The sequence below is a fragment of the Felis catus genome, chromosome D1, assembly GCF_018350175.1.
Source record: "Felis catus isolate Fca126 chromosome D1, F.catus_Fca126_mat1.0, whole genome shotgun sequence".
Lineage (NCBI taxonomy): Eukaryota > Metazoa > Chordata > Mammalia > Carnivora > Felidae > Felis > Felis catus.
Genome location: NC_058377.1, coordinates 43,362,708 through 43,375,190, shown reverse-complemented (window position 1 = coordinate 43,375,190; position 12,483 = coordinate 43,362,708). Strand labels below are relative to the sequence as shown.

At 40.2% G+C, this 12,483-nt stretch overlaps 1 protein-coding gene across 1 annotated transcript; it reads right to left on the bottom strand.

The window, feature by feature from the left end:
* Positions 1–8,911: 8,911 nt before the first annotated feature.
* LOC101090384 (tripartite motif-containing protein 77-like) lies at positions 8,912–12,256 on the bottom strand. Its single transcript, XM_023239345.2, has 4 exons — positions 12,050–12,256; positions 11,561–11,583; positions 10,587–10,684; positions 8,912–9,573 (listed from the first exon to the last, which is right to left on the bottom strand). Exons 1-4 carry the CDS (start codon positions 12,254–12,256, stop codon positions 9,080–9,082), a joined length of 822 nt encoding a protein of 273 aa, XP_023095113.2. The 3' UTR covers positions 8,912–9,079.
* Between the last annotated feature and the right edge of the window lie 227 nt (positions 12,257–12,483).

Genomic DNA, 12,483 nt, shown 5'->3' with positions numbered 1-12,483 from the left:
TTATATTGTGTGGGATATGTTCACTTTTCATTTGCTATCTGGGCTTGCTAAAGGTGAAAGAATGCAATGATGTGGAAACTAGCTAAATGGATGAATGCAGAGCACAGAGGATTCTCCTTCCAGACAGTTCTTGTCAAAACTCAATATCATGTGGAATTCTCTTCTCCCTGAATTCATCTGGCTAACTTCCCCCTCCATAAGTTCTCAGTTTACTGGACTAGTTTAGGTCACATTATAACAAAGCTCAACAACAGCTTATCCCTTCCCTTTGTAAAACTCACAACAGAATTTGGATCTTCTTTTCTAATTTGCAAATCACTAGAAGGGACAGCCAATGTCACTCCTCTTCATAGCACATTCCAAGAAAGAAACACCAGTCTGGGGACATGAGAGATACAACAAAATATTTGGATAAATAAAGGAATGTGTCAGGGCACCTGGATGACTCAGTCGGTTGAACGTTGGACTTTGGCTCAGGTCATGATCTCATGATTTATGAGTTCAAGCCCTACATTGAGCTGGCTGCTATCAGCACAGAGCCTGCTTCAGATCCTGTCCTTCTCTCTCTGCCCCTCCCCAACTTGTACTCCCTCAAAAATAAATAAACATTAAAAAAGGAATATGTCAAAATTATTAAAAGCAAAGGCTATATATATAACCAACAAAGGTTAAGATAATGTAGACACAGTAAGATAGGAAGTGCTGAGAAATATTGTTGAATAAAGAAATGAATTATGTTACTGTTCAGATTCATGGGTCAGAAATGACTTTTAAGTGAAAAGATATAGATTGTATATAATTTGACTGCCTAGTGTTGCTGTAGGTCATTCTTGGTGATGAGCACAGTATTCCAGGAATGTAGACAATTTTTACCAGAGTTATACTTATACAGACAATAAGACCTAGAAGTTTGGATACTGCAGTATTTTTAAAGAAATTACATATAGTAAAAATATACATATATACATTTTGGAGGATGCATAAACCTCAATCAACCTCAGTTCTCAACCACATAAAATATCAAATGGCCAACAGTCAAATTTCACTTCAAAAAATGCTTCAGTCTTATATCTTAGAAGTTTGCAAAATAGCCAGACAGTAAAGTCAAACTCTCTAGGGATGTGAGGTACAAAATGATGACTATAGCTAACACTGCTGCACGGTATATGGGAAAGTAGTTAAGAGAGTAAATCCTAAGATTTCTCATCACAAGGAAAAAGGTTTTTTTTTTCTTTTGTGTAAAGAAGGAATTGATCTCTGTCTCTCCCCCTTCCTTTCTCCTTCTGTCCCTTCCTCTTCTCTCCCTACTCAAGATTCTTTTGGAAGAGAGGTAATATTCTGGCAATTAAATTCACTTCTGTGAAGATGTAGTAGTGAAGAAACTATCCTAAATTTCAAAGAATTGCCTAGGGATTATTTAAAGCAATATGATGATGCTCTCATCTCTTGGAAGTTTCCAAGAATTGCTGCATGCTTAACAGTTTGGTGTTGACCTCTGGCACTGGTCAAAATGGAATAAATCTCCAAAGTCTCACCCAGAGATAACAAGTAGACATGCTGAGCAGAGCACCAAAAATAAGGACTTTGTATGTGAGGACTCTGAGGCATTAAGAATAGAATGTGAAATGAGATGAGTTAACATTGGAATAATTAATTACCCATAATGGGGGTGAGTGTTAAGGAGTTCTTTTTCCTCTTCTCTTCCCTAGCATTGACTGGATGAAAGGAAGATCCACTTCTCTGAACTTCACAGCAGGAGCATATGGCAAAAGCCCCCAAAGAAACACCCCCTTCTAGCCAAAGGACCAGGAAGAGAGGCCCCTCATACATCAAAGTGTGGGAAAAAAAATCCTTTACTTCTTCCTTTTTCTCACCCAGCCCTGACGCAAGGTCAGCCCCAGTGACAAAGCTGCCATGAGTGGCAATAGGGGACCTTTGCCCGAAGAGAGAGCCTTTTTTTTTTCCTCTAGGGAAAGGGCCTCTGTTGTCCCAGTTCAGGGATTAAATCCCCTTTCTTGTTCTCTTTTCTGTTGCTTCTTTGACTTGAGGACATGCATAGGACCTGTCTGGGTGGTAGGATTAACTCTGGGAGAGGCTCCAGCTTTGAAGACTTGCTCTTAAACTGTGTAAGAAGTAGCCAGAGACTTCTAACATGGGCTGGATGTCCCCCACCACTGGCACAGTACTCTCCTGTGTATTCCACCAGGTCTCCCCCTAGTGTGTGGCTTGTCCTCTCGGGATGATGAGAACCATCTGCAGCCCTGACTGTGCACAGGTACTTCTCCATCAGCTCTCTGGGGAGGTTCTTTCCCTGACCTGCAGTGTTGTCCTCACAAGCATTCACTGCTCTGCACCCAGCTGTGGACTCCAGCAGTGGGGTCCTCCACGACCCTCTAGGGTCCTTCCTCTGTGCAGCTCTACCTTCCACAGTATTCAGTCTTGGGAACTCCAGCCACTTTGACATTCTTGACTTTCCAACCATCTCCTCAGTTCAGGGCGACCCCTGGGCTGTATGACCTCCTCCCCACTGTGCTACATCTGCAAATCTCCAGGGAGTGAAATGAGACCATCTTTGAGGTCTCCTCATTTGTTCCCTCTCTCTGTTTACTCTCCTCTGCTACTTATGAAACTTGGAAAAATGTTGTTTTATACCACATTTATGGCTTTTTCTTGTCTGGGGTAGAAGAGCAAATCCCATCCCTGCTACTCCATGTTTTCTTAAAACCCAAGTCAGAGGGGGAATTTATTAAACCACAGATTCACATTCTTTAATAGAGAACTATTAATTTTCTTTTATTTTTAGCTTCACTAGTGTGTATCTTTCATTGAATTTACTCATTTACTCTTGGCTGTCAGATTTGTTAACATTGGTGTTTGCTAGATATTTGTTTTGCTGAATAATCTTTGTAAGCCAGGTTTGGATGTTGTTGGGGTGAAGGGCTTCCACCTGAGTTTCTGGAGATAAGGCTCTCACCTTTTTTGTACTGCAAGGAGTGGACCCCATTAACAAGTGGTATGGGATGAGTGCCCCTCCATCACATCCCCATGGCAAGAAGTACCTAGTGGAAAGAAAACCTCTTCTGATGGGTTCTAAGTACAGATCTGACTCAAAAGAGACGGGAGCCCATGAGCTTTGGGGCAAACTGCTCAGTGATGGGCCAAGAAAGAAGAGAGGGTCAGGGAATTCCAGGATCATAGTCACAGTGGTCCATCCTGGCTCTGCTTTGCCTGGTGATCTCAGGTTTAGATCTTTTCACTCTGGGGCTGAGGATCCCTGTCTTCAGTCTCCTCCCACCTACCCTTTGTGTGTCGACTGTTTTAGAAGTGGCCAACCAGGACTGCCAGGCACTAACATAAGAGCCTTCCTGATTCCTTTGAGCCCTACCCATTCCTGGTGATGCACGAACGCTGCCCTATGCATGAAGAACCTTGAATGCCTCTCCCTGATATCACTGGCTTCTCTTCACTGTACTCTAAGTACAAGAAGCCAAATGCCCCTAGGCACTGTCCCTTTAAGAACAAATACAGCAAAAGCTTTCAAAACTCTCGGTGTCAGCCACCTTACCTCTCTGCACTGTCAGGCATTCCTTTCCTCACTGTGTTGGGCAGAAGAACCCATCTCCATGGCCCCAAATCCAGCACAGTGCTGGTCTACTGTGGGTGGTTAGGGCTTCAGGGACGTGCAATTCCTGGTCCCAAGGGAGTCAGGGAAAAGACACTGTCCTAACAGAAAATGAGGCTAGAACAGGAGAAAAAGTTTTTAAAAAGGTTATTGAGGGGCTTCCAACTCTTGATTTTGGCTCAGGTCATGATCTTGCGGTTCCTGGGATCAAGCTCCTCATTGGGTTGTGAGCTGACAGCACAGAGCCTACTTGAGATTCTCTCTCTCCCTCTCTCTCTCTGGTCCTCCCCTACCAGAGCTTCCTCTCTCTCTCTCTTTCTCTTTCTCTCTCTCTCTCTCTCTCTCTCTCTCTCTCAGAATAAATAAATAAACTTTAAAAAAATAAGTGATTGAAAAATTGAAGGATGGGAGCTAACTCCACCACCATCCCTGCTGTAGTTTCCTAAGTGTTTGGCAAGGGAAAGCAAAGCTGGGAAGCACATAATCTATATTGTACCATGTTTGACTGCAGCACCCTTGAAGGAACAAGTGGTCCTATGGCTCTGAACCAAAGTTGTGTCAGCACCAGAGGCATCTCCCTCTCCCCAGTGTGTACTACACCAGGAGCTGCAATGAACATGCAAGTGCTGATTATCTTTTCAAATTAATATTTTAATTTTCTTCAGACAAATACACAGAAGTGTAATTGCGGTGTCATGTGGTAGTTCTATTTTTAATTTTTTAAGGAACCTCCATACTGTTTTCCACAGTGGCTGTACCACTTTAACATTCCCAATAGCAGTCTACAGAGTTTCTTTTTCTCCATATCCTCCCCATCACATTATTAAATCTTGTCTTCTTGATGATAGCCATTCTAATATATGTGAGGTGCTATGTCATTGTGACTTTGGTTTGTATTTCCTTGATGATTAGTGATGTTGAGCATCATTTTGTATACCTGTTGGCCATGTATATGTCTTCTTTGGAAAAATGTCTATTCAGATATTTTGTCCCCTTTTTAAAAAGTTTTTTAAGTTTATTTATTTATTTTAAGAGAGAGAGGGAGGGAAGGAGAGAGCAGGGGAGGGTCAGAGAGAGAGGGAGAGAGAAAACCCAAAGCCAGCTCCTCACCATCAGCACAGAGCCCCAGGCAGGGCTCGAATTCATGGTCCGTGAGATCATGACCTGAGCTGAAACCAAGAGTCGGACGCTGAACTGACTGAGCCACCCAGGCTCTTCTGCCAATTTTTAGGTCAGATTGTTTTATTTGTTTGTTTGTTTATATATTTATTTGCTATTGAGTTGCATGTGTTCTTTATATATTTTGAACAATAGCCCATTCCCAGATATATTGTTTTTAAATACTTTCTCCCATTCAGTACATCGCCTTTTCATTTTATCAATGGTTTCCTTTGCTGTGCAGAACCTTTCAATTTGACGTAGTCTCATTTGTTTTCTTTTGCTTTGTTGCATTTGCTTTTGGTGTCAGACCCAAAAAATCATTTCTGAGACTGAGGTCAAGGAGCTTACTGCCTATGTTTTCTTCTAGTTTAAAATGGTTGCAGGTCTTATGTTCAAGTCCTCCATCCACTTTGAGTTTATGTTTGTACATGATGTAAGATGCTGGTATTGTTTCATTCTTTTGTATGTGGCTGTCCAGTTTTCTCAGCACCATTCACTGACGAAGATGTTTTTTTCTTTATATTCTTGGCTCCTGTGTTGTAACTTAGTTGGCCACGCATGGGTGGGTTTATTTTCATGCTCTCTATTCTGTTCTGTTGATCTCTGTGTCTATTTTCAACTCCATACCATCCTGTTTTCATCACAATAGCTTTGTGACATAGTCTGAAATCAGGGAGATGGATGCCTTTAGCTTTATTCTTTATTCTCAAGATTGCTTTGGCTATCCAAGGTCTTTTGTGGTTCCACACAAATTTTATTATTTGTTCTGTTTCTGTGAAAAATGCCATTGGAATTTGTATAGGTATTGCATTGAATCAGTAGATTGCTCTAGGTAGCATGGACACTTCAACAATATTCTTCCAATCTATAAGCATAGATTCTCTTTCCATTTATTTGCGTCTTCCTCAATTTCTTTCACCAATGGCTTATGGTTTTCTGTGTACAGATTTTTCACCTCCTGACTTAAATTTATTCCTAGGTATTTTATTCCTTTTGATGCACTGTAAATGAGATTATTTTCCTAATTTCTCTTTCTGATACTTCATTATTACTATATAGAAAGTACAGAATTTTCTTTTAATTTTATTTATTTATTTTGAGAGACAGAGAGAGCACAAGTGGGCGAGGGGAACAGAGAGAGGGAGAGACAGAGAGTCACAAGCAGGCTCTGCACTGTCAGCACAGAGTAGGACACGGGGCTCGAACCCACAAAACTGTGAGACCTGACCTGAGCCAAAACCAAGAGTTGGACAGTTAACCAACTGAGCCACAAAGGCGCCCCAGGAAGTTAACAGAATTTTGAAACTGATTTCATATCCTGCAACTTTACTGAATTTATTAGTTCTAACAGTTTTTTAGTAGTCTTCAGAGTTTCCTATGTATAATATCATTTGCGAATAATGACACTTTTCCTTTGTCCTTTTTAATTTAGGTACACTTTATTTCTCTTTCTTGAATAATTGCTGTGGCTAGAACTTCCAATACTATGTTGAATGAAAGGGTGGAGAGTGGGTTTCCTTGTCTTGTTCTTGATCTTAGAGGAAAAGATTTCAGCTTTTCACCATTGAGTATGTTACCGGCTTCAGCCTTCATAGATGGCCTTTATTATGTTGAGGTACATTCCATCTATACCTGATTTGTTGTGAGTTTTTATCAAGATTGGATGTTGAATTTTGTCACATGCTTTCTCTCCATATATTGAGATGGCCATATGATTTTTATCCTTCAGTTTGTTAATGTGGTATATATCACATTGATGAATTGTGGAATGTTGGACCATCCTTGTATCTCTGGAATAAATACCACCTGATCATAGTGTATGGTCCTCTTAATGAATTGTTGAATTCAGTTTGCTAATATTTTGTTACAGATTTTTGCATCTATGTTAAACACAGATATTTACTTGTATTTTTTTTTTTCTTGTAGCATCTTGTCTGGTTTTGGTATCGGGGTAATATTGGCCTCCTCATAAAATAAGTTGGGGAGAATTCCCTCCTCTACAATATTTAGGGAGGTAGAGGAAGATTGTTATTAGTTTTTCTTTAAATGTTTGGTAAAAATTACCATTGAAGCCATCTATCTGGTCCTGGACTTTTATTTATTGGGAGGTTTTTGATTATTGTTTCAATCTCTTTACTAATAATCTAGAAAGGATTAATCTAGTAATCTGGCATTCAGATTTTCTATTTTTTTATGATTCTGACTTGGTAGGTTGTATGTTTCTAAGAATTTATCTATTTCAGGGTTCCAGGTTATCATATTTGTTGGCATATAATTGTTCATATTATGATTAAACTCATTTCGTACTTCCTTCCTCATTATCCTCATCTGGAAATATAAATCGTTTCTCTTTATTCTACTTATAATTATTGTGAGGACTGAAAGAGTAATTAATTTAAGCTCCTGACATTCATGGAATTAATTTAAGCTCCTGCCTACACATGGAATGCTTTCTATAAATGCTGGTTGGTTTTTTATGATGTATCCTCACCAATATTTTGGTGAATTGTTAAATATTAAGAATTAATGTCAATTCATTTTAAGACACTTTCATAAAGTAATTCATGCTCAAGAACACATTCTTTCCTACTGATTTTCTGCAATATAAGGAAATGAAATACAAAATATTTACACGTCATTTCAATTTAGCTGGTTTTATTTATCTCTCTGCAATAAAAGTTTGCTACTCCTCCGTATTGTTGTATTTATCTTAATCTTTTTATGCTAATACACAATTAAACATATAAAATATAAGTGTGATTAAGTGTATGATGCTATTAAAACATATAGTACATTCATATGTATGCATATGTGTGTTCATATTGCTTCTGTCAAATGATCCATCATGCATCATCTGTCATTAAACTCCTGGGTGAGATTTACCACCCATGGGTGGGCTCAGTTATTCTCAGACTACCCTAGATATCCTCTCATTAACAAACACATTGCCAGACTTTTAATCAAACCTGTATATCTGAAATACTGATTCTATTTATTGTATCCTATAACTTCCAGTAAGTGAATTAAATGTAATAATATTCAGCATTATGTATATGATTCTGGATAAAAAATATAATAAAATACGTTTATTGTTATAATAGTTTAATATACCATTTCTTTCAATCTTTTATGATTTGATTAACTTTAGAACCATTTTTAATGAAATGGGTCTCTTCATTATTATCATTAGCAAAAACTTGCATGGGTACATATAAATTTAGGCTATCCGTAACTACAGGTATTTTCATTAAAATTATTAAAATTTCTAAAATATGCAGTCTTATTATCTCTGTCAAAGTTCTGTTTCAGTAAGTATTTTTGTGTCTAATTTGCTGAGCCTATCAATTTTAAAGGCAGCCTAATTCACATTTCTATTAAATAACACTCCTGAGTATTCTCATTTGATTTTGGGGGCGCCTGGGTGGCGCAGTCGGTTAAGCGTCCGACTTCAGCCAGGTCACGATCTCGCGGTCCGTGAGTACGAGCCCCGCGTCGGGCTCTGGGCTGATGGCTCAGAGCCTGGAGCCTGTTTCTGATTCTGTGTCTCCCTCTCTCTCTGCCCCTCCCCCGTTCATGCTCTGTCTCTCTCTGTCCCAAAAATAAATAAACGTTGAAAAAAAAATTTGATTTTGGTTACATTTAGTACGTTTTTTGACAGTGATAGAGCATATTCTTATTTGCTGCCTTTTAACATCTATGAATTTACTCATTTATTGAATGTCAATTACATGTTAAACTCAGTGCTACCTGCTGAAGTATATCTATACATTAGCCTGGCATATATCTTCTCATATAATGGGTAAACAAGAGGAGAGGGGCAATATTAGCTTGTGGACTTTACAGAGAGTATAAGGTCTTCTGAGTCCATACAATCAGGAGACCTCATTTAGTCCGGAAGCTTTAAAAAAGCGTTCCATGAAGAAGACATTTTAATGCTGAGACTTGGTGAAGAAACACACCTTAGCAGATGCAGAGCAAAGAGGAGAGAACTCCAGGTCTGCCAGTGAGAAGAAACCTGTGCTCTTGCTTTAACCCATGCAGCCGAGTAAACCAACTCAGGTATTCTTCGCCTCCAGCTACCTTAGAATCAAGTGAAAGGACACCACGTAGAATAAAGATAGCATCAACCTCTGAGAAAGATTGTTTTTATTTAAATACAATGGAAACAAATGTATACGCTTGTAATTATCAACCTTTAAAAATAGTCAATGGGTTGGATAAAGGGAGACATTGAAGACCATCAAGCAGGCACTTCGCTGAGCTGACGCTTGTGGTCACTTTCTGACATGTCCCTCCTCACGAGGGTGCAGAGCATAGAAAGGGTCGGAGAGGAAGACAGAAGGAACGTGAGAGGAAACTGCAGATGAGGGAGCAATTGGCCACGTTCACAAAGCTCACCACACCACACTCATAATCCAGGAACACCCCCACGTGGCCCAGAGGCCTTTCTACATATTGAGGCGACAGTGGGGAGGAGCTAAAGAGACGACACTGGTTGTCCTCTTTGATACAAAAGAGTAGAAAAATCCCCTCTGAGTCAAGCGCCATGTCATTCCTCATTGTCCAAGAATCATCGCAAAATCCAAGGGCCCAGTTCCGACAGTTCCCCACATCCACCTCCCAGTAATGCTGACCACAGGTAAATGTCTGGGCTCCCCATGCCAGAAAGTATTTTGATCTTGTTGCATTAGTGACAACGTCAGGATGATCGCGACTGAAGAGCCAACGTCTCAGATCTTCAAACAGCGGCATGTGACAGGTCGTTGTTTCATTTTCAAAAAAAATGGGCACTGCGGGAGGAAGGAAACAGTCCCATTAACATGGAGTGTTACCAATTCCTGATGGACGTGGGCTTTATAGCGTGTCTGGGTTTCTAGCTTTCCCTGGAAACAAGGGCCAGGGCAGTGAGGAAGCTCTAGAAATCTACTGTCTGCCAGGGCCTGTCTTCATAATGAGCAAATCATTAATGAGACAAAATAGAAGACATTTATGAATTTTCTTAAAATGTATAAAGAAGAGGGATATTGCTAAGCTCTGGTTTTTTTTCCTCTGAAACTTTTAAAATTGGGACATCATTAGTAATTGACAGTAACAGAAAGGAGTAGCCAACTTCTCTTCTCAGAAAATAAGAATAACTCTAAATAATAATAATTCCTAAAGAGTGGTCACTTTGCCTCGTATTTAAGTATCTTTTACCAATATATATCAAGATAAAATAACCGGAAAGAAAAATTCATGTCTTTTACAAGTAGAATGTTTGTGAGAATTTTCAGCAAATGTAATTTTTGAGAAGAAAATTATGCAATAAGTGGTTAGCTTACTTTGTGGGGTTGTGTAGAAGTATTCATTTTCTGTTCTCAACACTATTGATTTATACAAAGTATTTTTGTATTATGTGAATAAAGGATGTACTGTGTAAAGTGCGTTTATTGTGAAACATTCTAGAAAACAAAACTCTCTACTCACCTCACAGCCAGTAATCACCACATAACCCGAAACCTGGAATATACTGAATGTTCATGCAGATTTACATGTTTCATACAGTTAACACCAAACCTCAGCATGATGCACACATCAACTATCTTTTCCTATTGCTTACTTCCAGGTAGCTTATCATAAACTATTGTACTGGGGTTTTCTCCAGATATTATTTGTTGGTCCACATATATTATTTTTCCACAAAGGCAAACTGGGTTACAAAATGCCCAGATATGAAATCATCAGTCGTACAATGGAGCAACATAACCCATAGGCACTAGCTGAGGAGAACGTACGGCTATCCCACCAAAGGGCGGTCTATTACCAAGAAAATGGTTGAGTCTCTCTATCAGCCCCGTGATGGGCCATGAACTGAGCCGTGGATCCACAGGTTGGGGCATGTGCAGCTGCACTGACTCACTCCTGCAAAAAAGAACAGTCAGTTACTCTTTCTGAGTTCATTTTCATTACAATGGTTATATTTAATCTACGTCCCCATGAAGATGCTTCATTAAAATCCTCATAGTTAGCATCGTAAATGGTTATGAATGTAACTCCACAAACGAGGAAACTTAACAAATATCCATTTATTTTATGAAGAGCAAACTAAACCCAATTCTACCTCCTAACACTTTGATCCTGGCATAATATGTCAGGATCTGGTTCTTCACAGCCAAGCAGCGGTTCTGCAAAATGGCTGGAAACTGAGGACATTACAGAGGGCACTTTGATTTTTAATCCACACTGGTCACCACCGAGATGCTGTGTCCATATAAGCACAGCAAGGGGGTGAGGAGCTTAGCCCGGGCAGAGATTCTGCTCCCAGGTCCCAGCTTCCGTAAGTGCCACAGACAGCCTTTCCACGTGAAGCTGGAGTCAGCCACGTGCTGCGTGGGAGCCCAAACCCTACCTGGTCCTCCCCCTGCCCGCCCCGTGGCTTTCTCTCCCTTCTCCCACTTTATGCTTCTCGGAAACACCTATTTCTCCCACATAAGCCTGTCACAGCTTTGGGCCACATCCTCAATGTGTTCTTACGTTTCTAAGCATTAAAATCGCAAATGGCGCTTTGTCTACACGCAGCTTGTGCCCAGAACTGCCAACCGCACGCGCTTCCACAGAGCCCTGTCCAGCTCCACCTTACACAAAATGACAAACGCGTCTCTACCTTATGAGACATGGAAAAATAAATATATTATAAAATGGGTTCTATTATCATAATAAATTACGCTCCTATTTCAGCACCAATAGCCTGATTACTCTTAAACAATTCTCAAACTTTTAATATAGGCGTAAACTTACCTTTTTAAAGTGTTTTCAAAATGCTGCAAAGAGAAACAGAAAAAAAAAAAAAAACTCAGTATATGCCGCAAGATTCGCAGTAGAGACCTCATTACTTATTCCCAAGAGTGGGTAAGCCCCAATTCCAGCAAATTGTATCATGTACACGGAAACAGAAAGAGAAAATGAATTGTACAGAGTCTGAAATTTCTCATTTTTGCCAGGTCCACATACACATCCATAGTCTTCAAACAAGCTTCTCGGGGCTGTCCATCAGTAAGTGAATGTATATTGCAGCTTGAGAAGGAGGTATTCTCTAGGATTGTGTTTAACCTGCTTTTTCAGACTTGGGTTGCGACGTATGGCAAGAATACCCTTTGGACTTCTGCATCACCGAGACAGGTAAAACCCCTCCCACAGCATCACAAAGCATCACTGCCAACGCGTGACGGCAGACGAAGAGATTGTGGACGTTGTCCAGGCAGCCCCGTGACTCTCCTCAGCCCTTACCTGGAGCAGCTCCACGTCTGGTTTATGACACGTTTTCTTGAGGTCCTCATACATTCCTCTTAGGAGTTTTCCCTTTTGGTGCATGCTGTCCTCACTTGCTCTGAGTTGTTGTAAAATCTCGTTGCTTTCTTTTTCCATTCTCTCTAAATAACGTCTCTCTTCCTCGAAAAGCAAGTGGTACACCTTCCGATATTCAGCACGGATCATCTCCCTCCGCAGAGACACATAACCCTGCGGTGAGTGGATTGTTTAGATCACAGAGCAGGCTCTCCCTGTCTTATCATCTACTATTTCTCCTCTGACATTTAGCAATTGGGTACATTCTTGAAAACAGAAATTTAGGGACATCTTTCTGCCCCCTGATCCCCTTTTCTGCTCATTTGGTTATTTTTTGGCACTAGAAGCGAAAACTTGACTCTAACTCCTTCCCCCAA

Bases quoted from the DNA above. Each gene is read 5' to 3' on its own strand.
- LOC101090384 (XM_023239345.2), bottom strand. From the start codon at position 12,256: ATGATCCGTGCTGAATATCGGAAGGTGTACCACTTGCTTTTCGAGGAA. The intron at 11,584-12,049 runs GTAAGGGCTGAG...TTCTCTTTGCAG, and splicing joins CAGACGTGGAGCTGCTCCAG to CATTTTGAAAACACTTTAAA. The intron at 10,685-11,560 runs GTAAGTTTACGC...TCTTTTTTGCAG, and splicing joins TTTGAAAACACTTTAAAAAG to GAGTGAGTCAGTGCAGCTGC.